This window comes from Lactuca serriola, chromosome 2 (genome assembly GCF_051521515.1).
Source record: "Lactuca serriola cultivar US96UC23 chromosome 2, Lser_US96UC23_V15, whole genome shotgun sequence".
Taxonomy (NCBI): domain Eukaryota; kingdom Viridiplantae; phylum Streptophyta; class Magnoliopsida; order Asterales; family Asteraceae; genus Lactuca; species Lactuca serriola.
The window spans coordinates 188,063,376-188,089,909 of record NC_136409.1 but is presented as its reverse complement, the minus strand read 5'-3'; the positions used below and the strand labels follow the sequence as shown (position 1 = coordinate 188,089,909).

General features: G+C 37.4%; 1 protein-coding gene and 1 long non-coding RNA gene across 2 annotated transcripts; one reads left to right on the top strand and one right to left on the bottom strand.

Moving 5' to 3' along the window:
* Positions 1-12,165: 12,165 nt before the first annotated feature.
* On the bottom strand, positions 12,166-13,282 carry LOC145087797 (uncharacterized). Its single transcript, XR_013700882.1, has 2 exons — positions 12,970-13,282; positions 12,166-12,842 (listed from the first exon to the last, which is right to left on the bottom strand). It is a non-coding gene; the product is annotated as an uncharacterized LOC145087797 (long non-coding RNA).
* A 1,456-nt stretch (positions 13,283-14,738) lies between these two features.
* LOC145089868 (uncharacterized) lies at positions 14,739-17,853 on the top strand. The gene is made up of 9 exons (XM_079028258.1): positions 14,739-15,154; positions 15,239-15,380; positions 15,472-15,615; positions 15,696-16,064; positions 16,310-16,393; positions 16,504-16,686; positions 16,794-17,060; positions 17,135-17,314; positions 17,431-17,853. The coding sequence occupies exons 1-9, from the start codon at positions 14,817-14,819 to the stop codon at positions 17,842-17,844; spliced, it is 2,121 nt and encodes a 706-aa protein (XP_078884384.1). The 5' UTR covers positions 14,739-14,816; the 3' UTR covers positions 17,845-17,853.
* Positions 17,854-26,534: the final 8,681 nt, after the last annotated feature.

The following is a 26,534-nucleotide window of genomic DNA, read 5'->3' as shown; positions in this document are numbered from 1 at the left end:
TTATCATAATTATCATGCTCCCACTAACATGATGATTATTAGCATAACACTTATGCTCCCACTAGCTTTGACATGTACTCAGAAATCAACTGACTTCCTTACCAAAGTTCATATTTCTGATACTAGATTGTTTTGATAAAACTTAAACATACACCTTCCCTTAGATAGCACACTTGTGTATCTAAACAATTATGAAGAGGGATGCCGTAATCATAATAGTTAGACCTTTTTGCCACTTCTCACAAGTCCAGGTTAGTGTGCCGGTAAACCACACACGCTCCACTAACGACTTTGAGAATGCAAATATCACAATTGCTATCTAGCTATAATCTACTTAGTGAAAGTGTTTCCTCACCATCATTTTCATGAATCGGAGAGAAACCTTATGACACTTAGATTTAATGGTGTATGTGTTCTTATCCATGTGAATTTTTCAAAACCATAGTCACAAGACAAGGATAATGACAAATCCACACTCATATGGATTGAACTCAATCTTAATTTCTTGCCACCTGGCAGCTCAAGGGCCTGCCATTGCTTCCAAGTTGTTGTGCAACTAATTGAGAACTCTCAGAACTCATATGAAAAGCCAACTTTAACTGGAATGGGCACAGAATATGTCAACACGATAGGTTATAAACCTCAAGTCGTGTGCTAGTGAAGAACTTCAGGTTTTATTCTTGATTAGTTCTTGAGACTTTCAAGACCTTTAAGACTCCCACTGTCCACTTGACATATAAGACTCCCTTGTCAAATATCCAAGAGATAGTGTGGATTCTAATCAAGACAAACACTTCACACAATTGGCCTAAGTTGGTCTTTGTTTTATCCAAAACATCACAACTTACCAATTTCAAATGTACAAGAGTAGAAAACTTTTACTCTTACATTTGACAAGTGTTTTAAACCCTTTTTTTTTAGACATGTTACTCAAGTTACAATCTTGGAGTATGACTCTAAGACTTGTATTGGAACGAAATATGACTCATCTTCTTGATTTAGCCACTTCACCAATTCATAGTTCCTCTTCTTAGCTATCAGAATGCACTTAGAGGATGAATTGTGATTAGGTCTCTAAATCATTAAGATGATCATAAAAGCTGATACTAAAGTACTCTCCCATCTTTTCAGATTTAGAAACTTTTATCCTTGTGCCTAATTTGATTCTTCTTATTCGCTCTGCCTTACATTGAAACCTTTTCCAATGTCTCAGAATTACACTTAATCTTGTAACCATATTTACTGAGCTTTAGTAAACTATGACGAATAGTCTTATCAATCTTTTGTGGTGGACTAAATCAGTGCACAAGAATGTGTACTCGATCCCTTAGTCCTTTACTTGACTCACACATCCATGTGACCGAGTAATTAGTCTTAATTTTTCCAATACTTGAAAGTTCTCATTCATCATGCTATACAACTTGCATGATTCCAAGTTCCGGTCCAATTGAAACTTGGGTGATGAGAATCTTTCCTAATTTGGTAAATTTTGACATTACCACAAATGAAAGAATCAATTTCATATTTCCACTCTTGCTATTAATGGAATCATATAAGCAACAATTTTTCCTCAAATGCCATTGTAAGGATGTTTTAAAATAAATAAAATAAAAAATTTTCTATTATTTTAAAACTTTGCGGAAAAACTTATCCTTACAATCCATATGAAAACTTGTTGTTATCTATTCCTAAGCAATATCTCATAACTCCTAAGAAGTAGCTCAAGAATCCGATCTTCAAACTATGTGATAGAAATCCATCTACGCGATCAGATTCAGCATATTCTTTCTTTAAGTTCCTTTACTTTTCTTTGATTCTTAAAACATCACCATGTGACCTAGTCACATCATGTATCAAGAATCTCAGAATAGAAACTTAACAGAGTTAGATAGTGGACTTTACCTGAAGTAGAGTCAAACTTATTGACTTTAACAGCCTAAGGTAAATTTGGCAGCTTCGCAACCAATGCCCCTTCATTTGGCAATATAAACATATGGACCCTTTGATAATGGTACAAGGGACTATCACAGACTTAGCTTTTCTCTTTACCATTTGGTCAACCGAGTTGACTATGGCCGATCCCTTTACCATTGGGAAGAGAATGCTTTTCTAGATTTCCTGTGTCACTATTGTCAATGTCCATCAAGTTTTAAGGAAGTTGATCTTAACAAATAGATAAGATCATTAAGGGTCTTGTCATAGTCTGTTTCATAGGTGTCCCAAAGGAACTCACTATGTGACTTAGAAAGTGATTGAACCACTAACTTTCTCAAGACTTTGACACCCAACTCTCCCGACTTGTCAATATGTGACTACATCTCCAAGATGTGATCACACCTAGACCTTGCCTTGCCAATAGGGCTTGAGTGACCTTGAACTTGTGGGTTAGGGAGAATAATTGGAGGAGGTGAAAGAAGTATGATTTCCATGGGACATCATCTTCATTTAGGAAAGCTTGTTTCAAGAGATTTAGGAAGATCATAAATGTCTAAACCAGACATCTTTTGGGAGATATTTAAGATAGTTGATCTTAAGTCCTTAATATAACACCCAATATGAAATATTAAGGCTAGGACCCAACAAACTATTTTATAACTTAGAAGAGGGATGCCGTAATCCAAGCTATAAAATATTTGAAGGTAGGTGAATGACGATTCACCAATTTCCATCAAGATAAACGAAATGTATTATTAGGTTTTAATTGGTTTTGAAACTCCTAGATCTATTGAGATTCATTGAACTGTTCAATGGCATGTTTCAATCTCGAGTGTGCCCTTCAGGTTTTGTGACTGAGATGTCGAGGATCACAAAACAAGGTGTGAAGTAACCATGCAAATTACTTGGTACCCTTAAGTGTTTACCCCTCAATCGATGTGTCGGTTAACCACACACGCTCCACCGATACTATGATAAACATTAAGTTACCCTTTGCCTACCTTGTTAAATATGAGTTAGTGTTCCGGTTAACCACACACGCTCCACTAACCGACTTAAACAAAGTGCAAAGTGTAATTTCATGGATTAGCACCTTATTCACATTTTCCTAAGTAACTAAGATTGGGTATTTATAAGTGTTTAGTTACTTAGTATTTATCATTAATACTTTTAATGAAGGGAGAATTATAGTCCTGTCAAACCCGTTCGGCTAACGACCCTCCACCAGTCAAGCAAGCGGTGGGTGAGAGTGGACACCCATTAAGTTGCCATTTTATAGGCAACAACCTTATACCCACCTTATAGACCGGCTTCGTGAATGAGGCGTACTAGCGGTAAGACTGACTTTACTCTTATACATATATATATATTATTAACTTATAATATTATAAAGTATAAGGGTTGAATTTTAACTTTTAAAATTCTAAGGGCTAACTTGGAATTAAAGTATTCATAAGTGAAAACTTTACAAATTCCAAAACTTGAGGGCAAGTTTTGAAACTATTCAAAACTAATTAATTCCATAACTTATGTGTTTAAAGTAGTTTTAATCCAAAAACTCTTCAAGTTCCATAACTTGAGGACAAGTTATGGAAGACTTTAAACTAATAAAAGAATTAACTTTTCTTTATTTTATAACTTATGGAATTAATTAAGGTTACACCTTTTTTTTTATTTTATTTTATTTTATTAAATGAAGAGACTCTTGGTCCTCCATAACTTGAGGACAAGTTATGGAGTCATAAAACCATTTAATTAGAACTAGACTCTTCATTTTTGTAACCTTTGCCAATTTTTATGAGTTTTATGATTCTTAAATGTGACTTTTCATATAACTTGAGGACAAGTTACAAAAACACATTTTAGAATCAATTCTTAGATTAATTTGGATTAAAACCAACTATCACATAATTTTATTCATTAATCTAAATTCACTCATAAAACAAGGTAACACAAAAAACTTTTTGTGATCCATAACTTATTCTTAAGTTATGGAATCCTTTAAAACATTAACACCAAATTTTGTAACTCCAAAAAAAAACTTTGAATCAATTTTTTTTTAAAACCTTTTCATATCCATAACTTATGGAGGTTTCAAAAAATAAAACTCTTTAGATCAAACTTTTAAAACTAATAAAATAATCATATCATTTTATCTTTTATTAAATTTGACCTAATTCAACTCATAAAGCAAATTATTCAAATTTTACAAATAATTAGTTTTTCACAAGAACAAGTAATTATCTTAAAATTTGACAAACTTCATGTTTTTTTTCTTTTTTTTTCAACTTTGAAAATAAAATATTTGCATTAATATAACAGAAAACAACCCGTGTCTCTGATACCACTGTTGGGTTTTGAGCATTCTAACACTCCTATGGTGTACATGCAACCCTATAAACCTTGGATCTATGTTTTCTCTATTATACATGCAAATAAGAACTTTCCAAGGCTTTAATCCTAACTAGCATATTATGATGTTCTTAATCTACAAAGTACTAGTTAGAAGACATACCTTTTGATGTAGCTTGATGTCTTCAAGCTTTAAGAGCTTAACCCCAATAGTGTGGAAGCCTCAAGTGGAATCACAAATCACCAAGACACCTTGGAAGACTTTAGAGAATATGAATACTTGGTTCTCTCTTAGTGAAATCGGCTAGCCCTCTTAGTGTATCACACTAGTGCCTATTTAACCAACCAAAGACATCTTTATATAGTATGGAGGATTAGGGTTAAACCATAATACCCATGACCTTTCATTTCCTAGGATCCATGGGTTAAACACTCCATGGACTATCCATGAAAGCTTAGCCCAACCTAAATGAACTTGGCCCATTCCATATATATAAGAGTCCATATTTAATTAGTTCCTTTTGATCACTTAATTAATTATAAATTAATTCTTGATCAATACTAATTAAATAATATGATTCCATATTAATATATTAGAACTTATAATATATTAATATTAATCATAAACATACTATTCTCAAAAGATTATCCATATAAATTGTGTCGGTGAAGTGCAACCCAAATGGACCATGCCGGGTCGGGTCAAGTACATACCAAATATAGTTATGGACTTAGACATTAATCCAACAGTTAGGAAGTGAGCACTCTTTGTCAACCTGTCCACAATCACCCAAATTGCATCGACGCCTCAGTCCTCGGCAATTTGGTGATGAAGTCCATGGTAATTTGTTCCTATTTCCACTCGGGAATCTCTAATGGCTGCAACTTACCATGTGGACGCTGATGCTCGGCCTTAACCCTGCGACAGGTCAAGCATCTCTCTACAAACCATGCGACATCCCTCTTCATACAGGGCCACTGATAATCCTTTTTCAGGTCCAAATACATCTTAGTGGCCCCGGGATGGATCGAGAATTTCGATCGATGGGCCTCCTCCATCAAAATGGTACGCGTACCGCCCACGGACGGTACCCAAATCCGACCCTGAAATGTCATAAGCCCCCGGCTATCGGTAACGAAATCCGATACCAGCCCGACAACTCGCTCTCTCTTCTGGCTCTTGGGATGCACAGCCTCAGCCTGGGCCCCACGAATAGCATCCAATATCGGGTTCATCACCGTCAATCTCAAACAAACATCTCGCATTGGGGCGCTCTCCGCCCTACGGCTCAGTGCATCGGCTACAACATTAGTCTTGCCCGGGTGGTACAGGATCTCACAATCATAATCCTTGACCACGTCCAACCACCTCCTCTGGCGCATATTCAGGTTGGACTGATCCATCAGATACTTCAAGCTCTTATGGTCCGTGTATATCGTACACCGAACCCTGTACAGATAATGTCGTCAGATCTTGAGAGCGAACACTACCGCTCCCAACTCCAAATCATGAGTGGGATATCTCGACTCATGAGGCTTAAGCTGCCTCGATGGATATGCTATCACATGCCCCCTCTGCATAAGCACCGCTCCCAATCCGGATATCGATGCATCACAATATACCACAAAATCCTCCATCCCTTCCGGAAGGGCTAACACTGGGGCTTCGCATAACTTCCTGCGAAGTGTCTCGAATGAGGTCTGCTGCTCCGGACCCCAAGAAAACGCAACACCCTTCCGGGTCAACTTGGTGAGTGGCACGGCAATCTTGGAGAAATCCTTAATAAATCTCCGATAATAGCCGGCCAAACCCAGAAAACTCCTGATCTCGGTGGGTGACCTCGACACCTCCCACCTCATAACCGCCTCAGTCTTGGCCGGATCGACCAATATCCCCTTCTAGTTAACGAGATGCCCCAAAAATTGAACCTCTCACAGCCAGAACTCACATTTGGATAACTTGGCATAAAGCCTCTCCGATCTCAGAACTCCGAGGATCTCCCTCAAATGCTCCTCATGCTGCTCTCTGGATCTCGAATACACCAATATGTCGTCGATGAACACGATCACCGAGCGATCCAACATCGGTCTGCACACCCTGTTCATGAGATCCATGAACACCGCCGGTGCATTGGTGAGCCCGAAAGGCATCACCACGAACTCGTAATGCCCATAACGAGTCCAGAATGTTGTCTTCGGGACGTCCTCCTCCCGCACCCTCACCTGATGATACCCAGACCTCAAATCGATCTTGGAGAACCAAGATTCTCCCTGCAACTGATCGAACAGATCATCGATCCTCGGCAATGGGTAACGGCTCTTGACTATTAGCTTATTCAACTCACGATAATCAATGCACATCCGGATCGAACCGTCCTTCTTGACAAAAAGAATGGGCGCCCCCCCAGGGAGATAAACCCCTTCCCCAGCAGCTCTTGAAGCTGCGAGGATAACTCCTGCATCTCCGGAGGCGCAAGGCGATAAGGTGCCTTGGCGATAGGCGCAGTTCCCAGAACCAAATCAATACAGAACTCTACCTGCCCCTCCGGAGGCACACCCGACAACTCCTCTGGAAACACATCCGGAAACTCACACACTATCGGGACCTCATCCACTGACTTCGGTCCCTCTGAACCAACCCTCGTATCCATCACATATGCCACAAATCCTCTACAGCCCTGCTGTAGACTCTGCCTCGCTCTAGCGGCCGAACAAAATGCTGACCCCGTAGGTGTACCCTTGCCATACACCGTAAGAACTCCCCCACTAGGGTCTCGAATCGTCACCAATTGACGCTCGTAGTCTATCACAGCTCGATATCGGCTCAACCAATCCATACCCACTATCACACACACGTCCCCCATCGCAAGGACACATCCTCCATACACTGGACTAAATCTATCGGAAACTCCACACCGAAGATCTCAAGGACACATCCTCGAATCACATCCGAAGCATACACTGATCGCTCATCAGCTATGGAAACTCACAGAGGCCGGTCCAATGCCTCTCGACGGGTACTAATATGCTGACTAAATGCTATGGAAACAAACGACCGACTCGCACCCGAGTCAAATAATACCAAAGCAGGCACAGAACTCACAAGAAAAGTACCTACGCATATCATCATATAAGCATAAAACTCAACTCAAATAAAAGATGAAAAGATAATACATACCAGCCACAACATCAGGCGCCGCGTGGACCTCCTCCGCGGTCAACTGAAATGCTCTCCCACGAGCCTTCGGGGCCTCAGCCTTCACCGGCCGAACCTCGGTAGTCCTAGCAGCAGGCACAAATCATTGCGCTGATCCCTAAAGAAGCTGCGGGCACTCGGCCTTCCGATGGCCGGTCTGGTTGCAATGAAAGCAAACTGAAAATACCTTGGGGCAATCCCTCGCGATATGCCCCTCCTTCCCACATTTGTAGCATACCCCTGCCCTGCACGACCCCTCGTGGCTCTTACCTCACTTCCCACACGTGCGGCCCTTCGCGCCCCCAGATCTCGAATCAGCGAGTCTAGCCCGCTTGGCTGCCGGCTGAGACTGATCCGGTCGCCGATCCACCCTCTGTGACTCGGCCTCCTCCCTGGCCTGAGTCTCCAACTCAATCTCCCTCTTCCGGGCATTTGGTTGAAGCTCAGCAAATGTCCGGTATGTCGAGTTCGCCACGAACTCCCGAATATCTCTCCTCAGAACACCCAGATAATGGCTCATGCGATCCTGCTCAGAAGACACCTGCTCAGGGCAAAACATCGCCCTCTCATGAAACTTCCTGGTGATCACTGTCACAGAATCAGTACCCTGCTTGAGGGTCAAGAACTCCTGGATCAACCGTTCCCTCTCCACCGGAGGAACATACTCATCTCCGAACATAGTGGTGAACCTCTCTCAGGTCACCTCGGAAATCTCATCCAAAGTGAAGTTCGCCGTCACGAACTTCCACCAATCATTCGCTCCCAGGCGGAGCTGGTTCAAGGCGAACCGAACCCTCAAGTGCTCTGGACAAGAACATGTATAAAAATATCCCTCGATGTCGGAGATCCACCTCATAGCGGCAATCAGGTCCTGCATCCCGTCGAACTCTGGTGGCTTCGTGTTGCTGAACTCCCGGAACAACAACGAGTCACCCCCCTGAGGTCTGGCAGCAGCAACAACAGCAGTAGCTGCAGCTGCAGCAGCCTCGGTCAGCGTCGCATACCGCTCATCAAAAGTCTCAATCAACGTGGTCTTGATGTCCCCAAACATCTCAGGAATCTTAGCCTGGATGGCAGCGGCCACCTCCTCATGAATCAACCGACGGATCTCCTCGTCGCTGACACCACTGCTCTCAGGTGTGTGTCGAGTCCCAACCATGATGCCTCTGAAATACAACAAAATTTATCAGAGACTCGATCGAGCATACACATATTCGATGACGCAACCCTACTTCTCCTTCGTTGTCCAAAAGATTCTTACTTCGAATGCTCACTGATCCGGTGTCTTCAATAGTACGGGCCCAATACTACTGACCACACCGCATCAACATCCACTCCAAGTCCTCCTCCTTGGATCTTAGATTACAAGTACTCTATTTTCATAAGCTCCTAACTGCTATCTACTTGCTCTCAAAGCATCTCAGCAGCAGAAATCTCCTAGGCTAAGGCATCACAAACCAGGCCACTCTAGTCCTAATATGTATACCTAGCCTACTCTAGCATGCATAATGTAACATAACATATCTCATAACACATAATGTAAGGGTACTTTTGGGGATTCACCGTTCGGGCGCTGGCTGATCGTACACACGACTCTACTCTGTTTGTCTCAAAACTCTTTTTACTCTTTTTAAAAATTTTACTTCATTATCAAAATTTCCTCAAATCCTCAGTTTGAGTTCAGATACGCCCGAAGATGCATCCGAATCCCTCAAACCAAGGCTTTAATACCAACTTGTAACAATGTAACTTTTCAAAACAATTTTTCATTTCAAAACATTCATTTACTCACAAAATAACATCAAACATGTTGTATCAAATGTATTTATCACAAAAACATCTCCCCATAATCCAAAACATAAACTCCTCAAGTGTGTACGAATCATGTCGGCGCCTTCCCGCGCTCATCATTGGTACCTGAAACACATCACACAACAACTGTAAGCATAAATGCTTAGTGAGTTCCCCAAAATACCACATACAACACATACGCCACTCGAGGATATAATACGACCCTCCGGTCGATGTGTCTCAGCGGGACCCTCCAGTCCCGTAGCTCGTTGGACCCTCTGGTCCGGTCATAGCTCGTTGGGCCCCCCGGCCTGGTCTGTATCGTTGGACCCTTCGGTCTGGTCTATAACATCATACAACATACACATAATCTCATACATAACACATAAGACCCTCTGGTCTACACAAATATACCACTCTAGGTAACGTATAGTGAGAAGACTCACCTCGTGGTCTCGATAAGTATCTGTCTCGGAAGAAATGTGATCTAGCCTCCGCCTAATCACACAAAGTAAATACTCTCATAAATAAAACTGTACTCAACCCTAAGAGTCAACAAGGTCAACGGTCAAACTTTGACCCGACTCGTCGAGTGCACTAGGGAAACTCGGCGAGTCCACACGTGTCCACTGACTCTCTTAATTCCTCTCTTGGCACGTCGAGTTCTTTCCCTAACTCGACGAGTTCCACCTGGCATGAATCGAGGGGCCACCCCGACTCAACTCGCCGAGTCTCAAGAACAACTCGGCGAGTTCCACTTGAACTCAATCCCCCCTGACTCTCCCTGACTCACTGAGTTATACCCCAACTCAGCAAGTCCACTCACTGAGTGATTAACGGGAAATCTTCAAACTACTCGCCAAGTCTGTTCTTCGGACTCGGCGAGTTCATGCCATGCACAAACTCTATACAGCTCCTGAGGTCAGATCTGTTCCATACAATCATAGATCTGGCCTCCCCAAGCATGATAATCACGTAAAGTTCGGACCTTGACACACACATATAACATAGAAATGGTCCAAAATGGTGATTTAGCCCCAAAAATGACATTCTAAGCTCATGACTTCCAAAATGGCTCATAAAGCTCCAAGGGTTAAGGTCTCTGGACCTCTTTGAGTCCAGATCCAAAGCACAAACTCGAAAAGGGGACTAAATGCTCTACATACTCTTCTTCTAAAGGGTTTAAAAAACCCTAACTCTATGAATCAACACCCAAAACTGGAGAAGGTTCGAAGGAATACCTTAATATGAAGCCTTTGATCTCTGAAGACACTAGATTTGCACTTCCTTCAGCCTTCTTTTGCCTTAGACACCTTCTCCTTCAAATTTCACCAACAAATGATCAACAATGGACTCTCTTCTCCTCACAAGCGATCTAGGACTCTCTCTGGGGTGTGGTAGCCGCAATGGACGGCCATAATGGCCTTTAAATAGGTCCCAAACCCTGGAAATTAGGGTTTCATTAAACAGCGTGGACTCGCCGAGTCTAGACGCGAATCTGCGTGCACATCCGCGATCCTACTCGGCGAGTTTAGACCCCAACTCGCCGAGTCTCCTCACAATACCCAAAAGTAAAAAGAATAAAATAATACCTGAGAATCCAGATGTTACAGGGATAATACAGGATCCATAAGTTACATTTTCCACGTCATTTTTTGTTAATGCTAATGGGAATAAGTTACATTTTCCACGTTATTTTTTTGTCACATTATATATCATGTTATTCTTCACACCACATCATTTTTACTAGGAAATTTTCACAGCAAACCGCACTATTTATAGAGTAAATTTTTTATTTTTTATTTTTTTTAAATGACCAATCATATGACCTTACCTACCTTCAATCAAAGGCGTTGCTTGGCGTTATATTCTCCATGGAAGACCATAGGGGTTATGGCCGGACGGTATTATTGGTGTGGCCACATCATAGAGGAGGTGCATCTTGGCATGCTCTATGTCATTTAGCTCGATACTGTATAGCCTAAATAATACTATAATATATACTTTTATGTGGGAATTTTTTTTCATATTTATTTGACAAAACTTCAAAAATGGTTCCTGTGGTTTCCGAAAATCTGAAGTTTAGTTCCTAATCTTTAAAAACCTCACAGATGGTTCATGTGGTTTCAAAACTTTTAACAAATGGTCATTTTCGTTAACTCCGTTAGCTTTTGGACGTTAAGTGAAGGGTATTCATGTCATTTCACTGTTACAGGTACCATTTATGAAGATTTGCCTTATTTAAAAAAAAGAAAAAAAATATAATTATTTAATATTAAAGGGTCTCTCTCTCTCTCTCTCCAAGGTCGGCTCTATGATTAAGAAGAAAAATAGGGCCCTATATACAATTTTTTAATATATAAGGAAAACAAATTTAAGACGGTGAATTATCGTTACGGAAAACTTAAAAGCAAATAAACTAATTAAAAAGGAACATATGGAATTTTATAAAAAAGTTCAAGGGCTAATTATATAACTTCTAAAAACTGATTTGTTAAAGATATTGGAAGGAGGGATTGATTATGAAATATATGACATAAAGAAATGGTCAAATGTGTAACTTGAATTTAAAACATAAAATGTTGTGAAAGAGGATCGAACCTCCATTGCTTTTGCATAAAAGACACGTCTTTGCCAATTGGACTACCTAATCTCTATGAAATATTTTGAATAAGTTCATATATATAGTTTAATTAAAACTCGGGGCCTTTTTTCGGGGCCCTGTGCGACTGTCCCTCTTCCCCCCGGGTCTCTTTTTCTCTCTCTCATCTTCACCTTCAATCCCTTATTTCCACTGTCATTAATGAAGGAAAACAGCTAACCTAAAATCATCAACAACAGATTCACAAATATTATCAAGCAAAATATGCAAAACTGAAAATCAAACCCTCTTTTTTGTAAACCTTGATTTTATTAATTTAGTCAAGTATATACATGTATAAAGAACAAGTAAACGTTTATACATGAAATTATAATAGTGATGCTAAGGAACAAATCCAGAACTGTAACAAAACAATCACCAAGCTTCGTCTCTTTCACCTCTACACACCATAACCGAACCCGATCCATTTAATATTTTCTTAGCTCTCCAAGGTTCAAGGTTCTTCAATGGTGGATTATTCCCTAAAAATGTTTCACCGACCTCTATTATTGGCACCCATAAACAATTCAACAATTTTGTCGGCAACCTATTTGGATTCAATAAAAACCCAGAAAAAACCAACAATTTTGTCGGCGTCTCATTTCGTCTCTCATGGCGTCCCCAGTAAGCTTCTTGATGTCAAAGTAGTGCTTTCTGAACACAAAATCGTTGTTCAAGAAGAAACTCAAACTTTTCAAGACAAAATCGACAAGGGTATTCAAGAAACAAGAACAGGAATCCTGAAGACCGAGATGGAATCGATGGATTCGAAGATTCTGAACCATTCACTTCAAAAAAACGGACCCTCATTCCTTTCCAACTCTTCATCTCCTTCCCCCAAATCTCGTTCCACTGCAAATCCTGGACCAAGGGAAAGAGAAATCGTTGAAATTTTCAGAAAAGTCCAAGCCCAACTCCGGGAACGAGCTGCACAAAAGGAAGAGAAAAGGGTGGAGGATTCACAATCACAAGGACACAAATTCCATTTCAGGCTTAAAGACAAATCAACAAGAAAATAAGGAAATTCGATCATGAAGATTTCTAGTAGCCAGACTTCTTTCCTGGGAAACAGGCAATGGTAGTAGTGACTTCACCCACAGCTTCTTCTTCTTTCTTGTTCCTCACTTACACTCTCTACCCTTCTCAAGATCAGGACCTCTCTTCCAATTGCCTCCATCGTCCAAAAAGAAAACATCATAATCATGATCTTCTTCTTATTTTGAAGCTTCATATTTGGAAACAATTATGGGGTGTATGTGCTCGACACTCAATTTTGTAGATTTTTGATTGCAAGTATTGATACTCAATTTTGTGTGTTTTTGATTTTCAGTATATGATGTGTGTGAAGTATGTATGCTTTAAGTTGGAGAGAGAGAGAAAACCTTTTAATATTAAATAATTATATATATAAGGCAAATCATAGTGAAATGACATAAATACCCTTCATTTAACGGCCAAAAGCTAACGGGAGTTAACGTAAATGACCATTTGTTAAAAGTTTTGAAACCACAGTGACCATCTATGATATTTTTAAGAGAAAATGACAAAAATAGCCAATTATACTAATTGCATTACAAAAATAGCCAAAAAAAATCGGGATTACAAAAATAGCCACCCATTTCGCAGGTGAGAAGGCCCCATCTGCGAAATGGGCATCTCATCTGCGAAAGTACAAGTGCCTGAAGCACAGCTGTGCTTCAGGCACTTGTACTTTCGCAGATGAGATGCCCATTTCGCAGATGGGGCCTTCTCACCTGCGAAATGGGTGTTTTTTAAGTATAAAAACGTTTTTTTTTTTTTTCATTTTCACCATTCTCTACACAAAAACTCTCTCTAACTTTGGGCTTCTCTCGGAATTTTGGCTAGTTTTTGAAGAAAATGGAGGATTATGTCAACAATCCCGCAAATATGGTTAGATTTTAATTCTTTTAATGTTTAAAGTTATTTTTTTTTTATCAATTGTTGTATTATTTAGTGTTAAAAAAGGGTAATTTTGTTGTGTTTGATAGTTTTAGTATATTTTTAGTATACTTGAAGTTTAAATGCAAGTAGAGACTGCGTGGATAATGTTTACAATTTGTTATTTTTGTAGTTTTTTTAGTTGTTGTATAACCTGAAATCTTGTAAATTTTTATCCTATAATTGTTTATATAAACTGTATATATATTTGTCGTATAACATTTATAAGTTGAAAATTTGTCGTATATATATTGTTAGAAATTGTTTTTATTTGTCGTATAAGTTGAAAATTTTGTATAAAGTAGTCGTATAACTTGCAAAATTGTTAGTTTGGTTGTCGTTTTATTTTTAAATTTTTTTGTTTATATGGTTATGGTTATATAATGTTAGTTTTAATTAGAAAGATAAAAATTGTTTATATATTTGTCGTTTAAGTTGAAAATTTGTTTAAGTTGAAAATATGTTTAAGTTGAAAATATTTATATAATTATGTATGATATTGTGATCTATCGTAAATATATTTGTTGTATAACTTGGAAAATTGTTTATATATGTGTATGTTATTGTTTTTTATCGGAAATATATATATTAGTAATTAAGAAAGTATTTGCAGTTCGTAATATATTTAAAAAAAAGTATATTTTTTAGTTATCTAATTTGTTTTTGTGTTTTTTTTTGCAGCATGATTTTAGTTTAATGAATACGAAAGCCTTTGCGAACCTAAAAGGCTCTGGCGGTAACATATGGGAAGTCTTTGAAGTTTTAGATGATGCCCGACGTGCTATTTTCAGAAATACCGTCTTTGGCTATTTTATTGATGTCCCTCGTTTACAAGGGGACGCTCTATTGTTTCATAAAATGTTCCTTCATCAGATCCGGCCGGACCCTGTTTTATCTCCAGATGGAATAAAACGTTTATATTTTCGAGTAGGCAATACCAAAATGGTTTATGGGCCGGAAGAGTTTTGTTTGATTACCGGCTTCAATTTTGGGGAGTATCCAAAAAACATTGGGAGAAAAGGGTCGGAAAAATTAATAAGCAGTAAAAAAAGATGTTTACTGCGTGAACGGCTATTTCCGGACCATACTAATAGTTCGGTGAAAATCGGCGACCTGAAAAGTTTAATTTTAAATCAAACATTCCTAGCACTTGACGACCTTGATGCAGTTAGAGTATGTTTGATATACATTTTGTGTGAAGGTTTTTTGGGCAAAGAAGTTAACGATCGGGTGCCACAAGATTGGTTTTTTTTGGCTGAGAATTTGGATCTCTGGAATAGGTATATTTTCTTTACGTTAAAAGTTCTATTTTATTAAAGTTATAATTTATATAATAATGAATTTTGTTTTTTTTGTTTTGTTAGCTTCGCTTGGGGTAGCTATCTATGGGATTTTACTTATGTTGACCTTGAGGATACGTGGAGTAAGATACATCATTATTTATCACTTCCTCAGCGTGGTCAAACTTTAAAGTATTCCGTCTCAGGATTTACGGCTCCAATTAGGGTATAAAAATTTTCTTATATTTATATTGTTTTATTGTTATCTTTTTTATTTTAATTTTAACTTTTATTACTGTTATTGTACAAAATTGTAGATATGGATATATGAGATGATTCCGGCTGTTCGTGCATGTGGATTTGCATTGAGAAAAAATAAAGACTTGCCTCGGATGAAAAGATGGAGCGGAACAAAAAAATTGAAATGGGTTGACGTGAACAAGATTTGGTCAAAGATGCAGGTTTAAAAATATTTCGTTTATTATTAATAAAGTTGATTATTATAGTTTTATATGCATTTTTAATATGTTTAATTTTTTAGGAGGGGCTACCACCAAGACAAAACATGTTACCGGGTGATGGTGAGATGACATCTTTTTATTATATGTCATTTCAAGAGTATGTATATGGTGAAGGGAAAGCAGTTCCATCCCCAGTACGAGACCATTTTAGGAGACAAGACGAATCTTCGTCTAGTATGTCGTCCAGTGGTCGCTCTCATGGTAGAGGTCGGGGCAGTGGGAAACACAAGCTAGACGAGTTGTTGAAATGGGTACATGCACTGGAGCAGCATGTGTTTATGAACCGACAACCTACAGAGGTTTTTGTTGAAGAAGTGAATAATGACCAATTTTGGAACGACATTTTTTTTGATGATACGACAGTGTCACAAAGAAATTATGATGAACAGGTTAGTTACACGCTACATTATTTATTAAATTTTATTAACATATATGAATACCTGTGTTCATATTTTATATTTGAAAATATAGGTTGTGCAAGATGAAGTGATGAATAAAAACAATACAACTCAAAATGTTTTTGGTGATACTCAAGACGACAAGGTTGTTATAGATGTTACCTTTACGATTTTAATAATTACTTTTTAATAAAGTGTCTTTCGTTATTAAGTAAAAAGTTATATTTTTAATGTAGGTGTTGGAGGAGAGTAATCAGTATGCGGGGAACAAATTTGATGATGATGTGTTTGATGTAAACGATTATAGTGAAGTTAAAGAGGTTATTATAGTTACATTAATATTATATTAATATTTTGTTTATTTAGATATTATTGCTTATTAAATTATGTGTATTTCGTTATTAAGTATAAAGTATTATCTTTAATGTAGGAGTGGGAGGAGAGGAATGACAATGCAGGGAACAAATTTGATGATGATGTGCCGGATGAAGACGAACTAATAATAACGGGAAATGTAGATTATTTTCATGATGATGATGATGACAAAGAAGTTACACCCGATAAACCTAGGAGTCGAAAACCATCACAATTTTTATGCACTCCTTACACCGAGGTATTCGTTTTATTTATAAACTGATGATTTTATGTTTATGTGAATTATCTATGTTTATGTGAATTATCTGAAAGATATACATTTAAACATATGAATATTGTTTTTAGTTGCACACGACACCGAAACAAAAAAGAAGAACAAAAAAGAAGGTTGGTACGAAATCAACATGCCCCGTTCCTCCTCCAGTTTTTGGTGTTGCTCATGACTTCTCCATGTTGCGCCTGCAACCTTACGTAGCAGGCGGTGAGGATGTCATCCAAAATTATGTATTGCATTCATACGATGTGCAGCATCGTTTGTTTAATTTCGTGTTAGATAGAGATTTTTGGAGCTCATTGTTTGGGCATACACACGACGGATGGTTGGAGTCAGCGGTAAATAAATTGTTAATTAATTCTTTTAAAAGTTAATTGTTTTTTAGTCAATAACAAAAGTATCATGTGTGCAGCATATAACCATTTGGTACCGACTTTTGATGGAGAGACGGTTTGAGAGCGACCGACATACAATAATGCCTCCAAATTTTTTTGTTTCTCATGCTTTGGAAGAAGGACAGGACTGGAGGGCGTTTATGGCTGGTATTGCTACATACCCTAACTTCATGGTTGCTTGGTGGGATGTTGATACGGTAAACTTAATAGTTTATATTGAAAATAATATCGTTTTTTTGTTATGTTTTTGTATTGTGATGTTTTTGTATTGTGATGTAAATAAACATAATTTTATTTTCTGATCCTTATACAGGTCTTATTGCCGATTCATTCATCCCCTAATCATTGGCTATTTGGGGAACTACGATTAGCGTCAATGGAAGTGCATATTTATGACAGTCTTGGTAGAGGTGCTTATGAAAAATTCCAATCCGAAGGAATCTTTTCCAAATTTGAACGTCGGGTGGCAAATTATTTGGACAAGATTAAGTATTGGGCGCGGAGGAACATCCCAAGGATTCCATTGAATATGCAATTCATTTATGAAGAAAACGTTCCCCAACAAAGTAGTCATTTGGGAGATTGCGGTGTTTTTCTTTGTATGTTTATGGAGCAATTGGTTTCAGGTCAACCAATATGTGTTCTTATTGACCCAAAGAACGCAGCTTTAGAGTTCCGTCTCCGGATGGCAAAAATTATTTGGGGGTCTAGTCTTGCTCCTCTGTAGTTGGATTATATAAATGTATATACAAATTAATGTTGGATTTCATTATTAGTTTATCTTTAGAGTTTACTCAACGGATGACAAAAAATATAACGTTACGACAATTACCACAATTTAATGACCTACTAATTACTTATCAATAAATTCAAAACATAAGAACGACCACAACATTTGTTTTAACGTTACAAATACAACAATTTATTGACCTAACAACTTCAAAACCATAAAAACAATATTGAAAAGCTTACAACTTGTAAACAAGAACTGCCAAGAACAACACCCAACTACAAACCAACGCTATCTTTAACTTCTTATTTTCTGATTGAAAGAGCTTATTAGAGTTAGCTACTTTAGCTATTACCATAGAAGATTGGTCCTTCTCTTCATCAACCCAACTGATAAACCCGCATTTTGGTCCCTGTTAAATTTAATATCCACAGTAAGAAAATTAATTTGTGTCATGTAAACACGAGGGTTTAAATTTGAATGACGGTAAGAACATGATACCAAATACGGGCAAGCGTAGAACAATCTTCCTGGGTTTTTAGCTGTACCCGAAATCCTAACGATACGTTCTCCTCCACAATTGCAGTATGTCATTAGCCTTCTTATTCTTTTAAATCGGAGTTACTTTCTCAGTTAAATTTTTTCATAATGAGTGACACCCATTTATAGAATAAATCATATTACGGACAATTCTTTTTGACTATGAAATAAACTGGTTTGACTATGAATTCATAAAAGTTCAACTATGAAATGCAGACAAGTACATTTTGTAGTATTGTCATGTCGGTCAGTGAAATTTGACTATGAAATGAACTGGTTTGACTATGAATTCAAAATGTTCAACTACGAATTTAAAGGGTTAAACTATGAATTTTGATCAGTAGAGATACAATATCTTCTATTTATAATTCCATTTGTGTGATCATTGTAGAGCACAATTATCGGTATTGAAAATGAGTAGTCACAGCCAAAGAACCTTTTCTCAACTACCAATTTTCTTGCATAACCTTCAAAGAACAAATCCTAATACCTTCACAGCCATTAAGAAAACCGATAACAACCGCTTTCAATTCTGTTTTGTGGCTTTAGGTTGCGTGGTATAACATACTTCTTTTATTGAGTTATACAATATTTCATGGTAATCTATGTCGATTAGTTCTTACATAACACTAATATGTCTTCGTTTTTATGTAGATTCGTACCTTCCTTAGGTGCATGATACCGCTGATATATGTAGGTTATTTACCCCTTCTTGGGAGCTTTCTGACAACAATGTACTTCGCAGTGACTTTAGATGGAAATCATGAGCCACTACTCTTAGCACTTGGTTTGGGAACCTTACAGTGTGAAGAATCATGGAGATGGTTCATGATGAGGTTAAGAGATTGTTTAGGTGAGGACACAGAGGTTGGTTTCATAAGCAACATGTGTGATAACATAGACTTTGGTGTTGACAGTGCCTACCCGGATTCCTATCATGGATATTGTCCTAAAGATATAGCTCGAAAGATACGTGAGTCTATCGGACATAACAATACGGAAGTCGAATCGTTGTTTTGGAAGTCATGCAATGCATATAGCGTTGATGATTTTTACTTGTGTTTCGAAAGGTTGCAAAGTACATGTAGGCAACCACCTTTCTGCACCTTGCTTATGAGTCCAATTTACTGGCTTGACGATATACCGATTTCAAAATGGACAAGAGCATTTTTCCCAAAAATATGTTACAATGTTAAATCGATTGACGTCCCTGAAATTTTGCAAATTATATCCTCACGTGAGTTTCCTATAACAACGATAATTGAGTTAACCACCACGTCGATAAAATCAAAGTATGCTGAGCGGGCCGAACTGGCTGGTAAGGGAGATTGTTATGTTTTGTTTTTTTTATTGTGCTGCTATTTTTATTAAAATATCAAATTTTACAGGGAGGTTGTCTGGTGGGTTGACCCCTTACGTTGAGAGTAAGGTTCAAAAAAGTCTCAGCAAGTCTTACAATTGTAATGCAAAACGTTTGTATGGGGATACATTTGAAGTCCATGACACTTTTGCCACCAACAACGTACAACTTGAACGAAGGGTATGTAGTTGTGGTAAATGGCAAAAAAGCGGTATACCATGTGGCCACGCTATAGCATGTCTAAGAACCCGTACATCTGAGTCCATTCAGAGAATGGTTGAATACAAGTTCACTAATTATGTGTATCGAGTTGCATATGGATCTGAGTTGGTGAATGGTATACCATCATATGAGCATTGGGAAATACCAAATGAAACGGTGGTCCTGTTACCTCCCTCAATGCAGTAGTTATTCATGTAGCACATTTATGTTTTATGTAGTATTATGTATTAGTTTTTTATGTACTCCGTTTTTATTTTACTGCTGTGTTACGTATTAGTTATCCATGTACCCAGTTTATTTTTTATGTCGTATTATGTGTTAGTTATTTATGTACCCCGGTTTTATTTTATTGCTTTCTAAATATTGGCTATTGAGGGAACAACATACATTAAAAGAAATTGACGTTTATTAAATAGTAACGACTAGACACATACAACAAAAAGCAACTTAAATAACGAAAAACAATTAACTTAACCAACATGCATATTAAAAATAAGGGACATTCTTTAAAACATTCCATGCATCTAAGTGGGTAAACTCGCTACCATCGTATTGAAAGCGGTATAGTTCCAAAGCCACTTGCCGTAGAATGTCTTCATCCGTATTTGCATGTTCGTTATCCAACTCGTTATAAATACGTTGAAATTGTTTCACCTTCATTTTCATATTCAGAAACTTCGCTTTGACATCTCTTCTTCTTCGATATTGAGTGCGGTTCATTAAATGGTGAAACAAATGACAGACACGAGACCAAAATGATCCAGCACGAACTTGTGGGGGACCCGGTGGAAAATCCACCTCTACAGTTGTAATCCAAGCTTGAACCAAAGCGACCTCCTCTGCTTTCCTCCATATATGTGGTGAGTCCATAATTGCAAGGAGGGAAGTAATAGAATACAATTACAACGGATATTGAAATCTATTTATAACGACTCCTTACTTTCCTGGTGCAATGAGTTGTCAACTCAAACAGCAATGTATTGTGTTGTCATTCAACTGGGGATGAATTGTCAACTCGAACAGTGATCTGTTGTGTTATAAGTATAGTACACTGCATTCGTCGGTTAATTTTGACTATGAATTGCAGACATATTAGAAGTTTGAACTGCGATTTTGTGTAGAAACTACTATAAATTGACCCTAAGTTACACGCAAAACGTTATTAAATTAACCAATATAGTTGTTCAAATATTGTTTTTTAGATTCTACCCTCTTTGTTTCAATCCAAATGACTTCTATATCATGGAGCAATGAAGAGTTCTTGGTTCTTACACATGCTTATATTCATGTGTACGAGACAAGCAAGTTGAATGATCCAATGTTTTGGAGCCGTCTAACAAATATTTTCAATGCTGCAAACCGAATGGCTACAAGAAACGATCGTGACGAACTAGACATCTTAGCAAGATGGTATGAAATGAAAACCGAAGTTCTATTATTCAACGATCTTTATACCAAAATTGACAACGCCCGTCTAAATGCTACTGAGGATGTCATCTTGGAAGCTGCTAATGAGGAATACAAGTCATTAAGTAACGGGTTGGAATTCCAGTTTGAAGCCCCTTGGAATATTTTGAAATATATCCCGTTTGTTTAAAATCTATTTTAGTTTATTATTTCAGTACTAGGTTATTTTCATGTACTAGGTTATTTTCATGTATTTCTTATGTATTTCGTATGTATTTCGTTTGTTTAAAATCTATTTTAGTTTATTATGTGAGTACTAGGTTATTTTCATGTATTTCGTATGTAATTCGTATGTGTTTCATATGTTTAAAATATATTTTAGTTTAGTATGTGAGAAACTCGTATGATTAAGTTGAGTTAATATATATATATATATATTTTAGTTTATTATGTGAGAAACTCGTATGATTAACTTGAGTTAATAAATGGCCATTGCATTAGTTATCAAAATATATTAGAATATATTAGTAACAAGATTCCATGAACCATTAAAACATCACAACAATTACATGAAAAAAACAACATAATACGAACAAAGCATTAACGTAAAACACAAGTCCATGGCTTATTCTTAACACAAATTAGAGCGGTCTACTTGAAATACTGTTTATCTCTAACAACCTTCCAAACTTCCTCATATTCGAAGTCTCTGCCTTCATGCTCAAAGATGTAAAACTCTGTAACAACTTCCAAGAACTCTTCTTCGTCACGACAACGAACATTGTTACGTTTCGCATAACTACATGCTCGATTGAACCATGTCACTTCCTCCTTTACATCCGTCCACTTAGTAACAACATCTGATTTTTCTCTTTTTTGCCCTTCTCCCATCTCATGGTTAAACAAAGATGTGATGCGACACCATTCATCACCAATTAGGCAATGCGGGGGAGCAAGTAACGGTTCACCATCCTTAACACTTAGCCAGCACCGTGTTAGAAGTAACACCTCGTTTGTCGTCCATGGCCTTTCAGAATTGGAACCAGGTAATTCATTCGAAGAACTTGCTGCATTCGACGACATTTCTAATAATGGGAATTCGTTTCGTTTAGGTGATTTGGGTGTTTGGTTTATAGATCTTAAACATCTATTTATATAAATAAATAGACTATGAAATAATACTTTGACTACGAAATGGTTATATTTGGACTACGAATTTCAGCTTTATGCAGTGTTTTGTCATGTCAAACTGTCATTTATCTCTTGTCACTTAAGGGACCCACTGGGATGTGCAGGTTACTACAGTGACTTGTCATTACTGTCTAGTCATTTCAAAGTTGGACTTCTCATTACTGTCTAGTATGTATAAATACCACTTATTGCTCCAGTTTAATACAACATCGATTTTATTATGAGTTCCTCACACAAATTCGAAATTTGCTCATGCAACGAAGTAGATTGTTACTACTGTGATTCGGTAGACCCTTTTTTTACACCCTCTTCAGCCGGGTCATATATGTCACATGAAAATTTTGAAGAATTAAAGAAGGCTGAAGCACAACAAGAAGAGGACAAAGAGTCATCCCGACTTCTCACTCAACTTGCTAATGATATAGGTTCGGAATGCAAACAAGCTGAAGAATGGATTGACCTCAATAAAAACAAAATCAAAGAGCATAAAGATTGGATAAAAAAGAGTAAGAAGGCAATCAAAACGACTGAAAAACGGCTTGCTGAGAAGGATGAGCAGTTGATACACATTATGGTAAAAAAGGATCGTTTCGAAGACAAAATGAGAATTAGGGATGACTATATAACGATGGAGAAAGAGAAGTACCCGTTGCAGTTCCCTGAGTTTAAAAATTAGTTATAAAGTTGTTGTAATATTATCATGAAACAGATTAGCTTGCCAAAGGATCGTTTGTTGTTTTTTTTTAAATAACATGTTGTAACTGTTAAAATAAATCTGCAAACTATATTTTATAATATAAAGGCTTCATTCATTGTTATAATCAACAAACTTAACTAAAATATGAAAGCATAGCAATGTCTTGTAAGAGTTAATAAAAATATTACAATACATAATAAGCTAACAACTCGTCATTACTCTTAATTTCAAGGTTGTTTTATATCAAAATCAGCGTTATGGGTTTGTGAGCAACCCGCTGAACCACCAATATTATATGCCATTTCTGCAGTAGAAATTATGTGACCTGCTCTGCTACCAGACGCCCTTCCAGTACAATTATTTCTCGTGTGTCCTAGTTGACCACATGTAGAACACTCTTTTATAATTGGACCCTCGCCTTGGGATGAAATGCGGTCTGTGTTTCTTGGCCTGCCTGGCTGACGTTTATCCATTATAGGTGGCTTAACAATCATCAAATCATCGGGGATCTCCCATTTGGATGGCTTCGGCAGAGGGTTTATTGATTCCTCATATGTTTTCCTCAGTGTTTCGGTAAAGTAAGCATTTAATGCAAACCTCGAGCAGTCTTGGTAATTGTTCACTGTTAAACATCTTATGACATGACCACAAGGTATCCCATCAAGTTGCCAATGCCTACATGTACATGTCATATGTTGAAAATCAACAATCACATTTTGTGCCCCCTTTTTGACCTCGCATTTCGTATTTGAGATCATGCGAACATCCCATTTGGTAAAATTTTTCTTGTTTTCTTTTACAACTTCATCCGCCCAAGGGGTAAGGGTTGTTGTTGCTTCCGCTAAAAAAACAGCCAAAATGAAGAAGTTAAAATCAATAACATCGAAACTAATAAAACATTAATATTACAAATTTACGTAATACCTGCAAAGTTACGTCTTTGAAACCACCATTGTTGCATTGTAGCACGAAAAAAATCAATCAACATAAGTATTGGCACCTTACGTGCGTGTCTAGATAATGCATTTATAGACTCCGCACTGTTGGACGACATAAGATTGTATCGGTTCCCTTTAAAATGTGCCCTTGACCAGGTTTCTGGATTTATACTTTTTAAGTACTCCCATACTGGTTCTTTTGTCTTTTTCATAACATCCATGGCAGCATCAAAAGCATCAACTGTGTACGCCCTACACGCCTCCCAAAAAATTCTTTTAACCGTCTTACTCTTGCCGAATCTAGATACTATGTTGAAATACAAATGGACACCACATATTCCATGATGAGCGTGAGGAAAAATGTTGGCAACGGATGTTGCTATAGATGGAGACCTATCAGATATAATTGTAAGCTCCTGCATATTTCCTATGCAATCACGTAGTTTTTGAAAAAACCATGTCCAAGAATCAGTACACTCATTTTTGCATATACCATATGCAACCGGTAATATTTGATTTTGTCCGTCCTTAGTAACTGCAAGTAGCATGGTACCTTTGAACTCGCCCTTTAGGTGAGCTCCATCTACTACTAGGGTCGGCTTACAAAAATTGACAAAAGCTCGTACCTACAATACATTGTATATCTATTCAAATACACCAAAATAAATATTAAAAAAAAATTAGGACATGATAATACTAACCGAGCAACCGAGTGCGACGTACAAAAACTCAAACCGATCATCAACATCTGTTTTAATATGTGTGACAGTACCCGGATTATGTTTGGCCAAGTTGTGACAATACGCCGGAAGTTTGGTAAAAGAATCCTCTTTCGTACCCCTTAACGACAACAATGCATATTGCTTCGCACGCCATGCCTGATGGTATGAGATATTGATATTCAATTGAGCATTCATATCATTAACAATTTCTTTTCCCCGATAAACTCTACTATAGTCTTCAGCCAAAACATCAGCAACATATTCACCCAAAACATATTTGTTTGCTTGTCGATGATTAGGTTGCAACAATGTTGAAGAACATGTGTGTACATCAACAAATTTATTCACTTGGAAAAGTCCATCAGTATTTTTAATTGCTTTTGCTCTTAGTAACCAAGAACAATTTTTCGAAACACACACAGCTTCATACCTTGATTTGGTGGATCTACTTGTCCTCGTCTGGAAACCTTCTCGAAGACATTTTTTACCAATACACCGCTTTAAAAGTTCTTTGTTTTTAAATATACTCTCACATTGAATCTTTTGAAGATTAATGTCTACCATCTGTGTTGGGATATCTTCATTATTATCAACTGGCCATGCTGGTACAGGGGGCATACCGTAAAAAAGGTTATCGGGATACTTAGCTTTAACTTCATCACCCAACTCATCTCTATCGGAATTACTTTGTAGCTCGGTTATATCTAAACATACATCACCAACATCAACATAATGCCCGTAAACATGATTTTTTTCATTTTTTTGAGTTGAATTTTTTTTCTTTTTAGTTTTATCTACCACACGCCTATTCATAAGTTTAACTTCTTGTTCAGCAACATCATCACAACGACCACCAACATGATTAAGATATGTACCAACATCATCATCACCAACATACTTGTAATTCTCGGGATCCACATATTGAATAGGTGAATAACTAACATTAACATTTTCAGCAACACTGTGAAACTGAGGTACACTAGGAGTATTGAAAGTACCTATCGGATCGTTGCTCCCTTTAAAACTGCATAAATTACCAACAACTTCGTTTCCAATTTCACCGCCCCCATTAACCTCCTCAACTTCATCAACCACCACAAACACTTTCACAGCCCTTCCTCCACTACATTTGATTACGTTTATCAACATTCTAACATCCACGTCTTCAACTATAGCTATATAATAATTTAATTCAGGATGGTGGAAACGAAGACTAATTCTATATTTGTCTAACAAACCAATTTTGCTTCTTACCATAGATACAAAATCACTATAACTAATATACTCAGAAAATATCAAAGCAAATTCAGAAATACCTCCCTGTGGACATATGTATTCCAGATTAGTTCCATTAACTTGCCATCTCCCACCGGTTACAAGACAAACCAAATATTCAATCATTTTTTGAGCAAATTGTAGAGATAGAGAGTATTTCACAAACCAAATAACAACCAAAATGATATTTTTTCTACAAAAATTTTTATATAGCAAAGGCCATTTCGTAGTCAAACCAATTCATTTCGTAGTCAACCTTAAAAAAAAAAAAAAAAAAAAAAAATCATCATTTCGCAGATAGGATCAGAGGATTTCGCAGATGGGACCTATTTCAT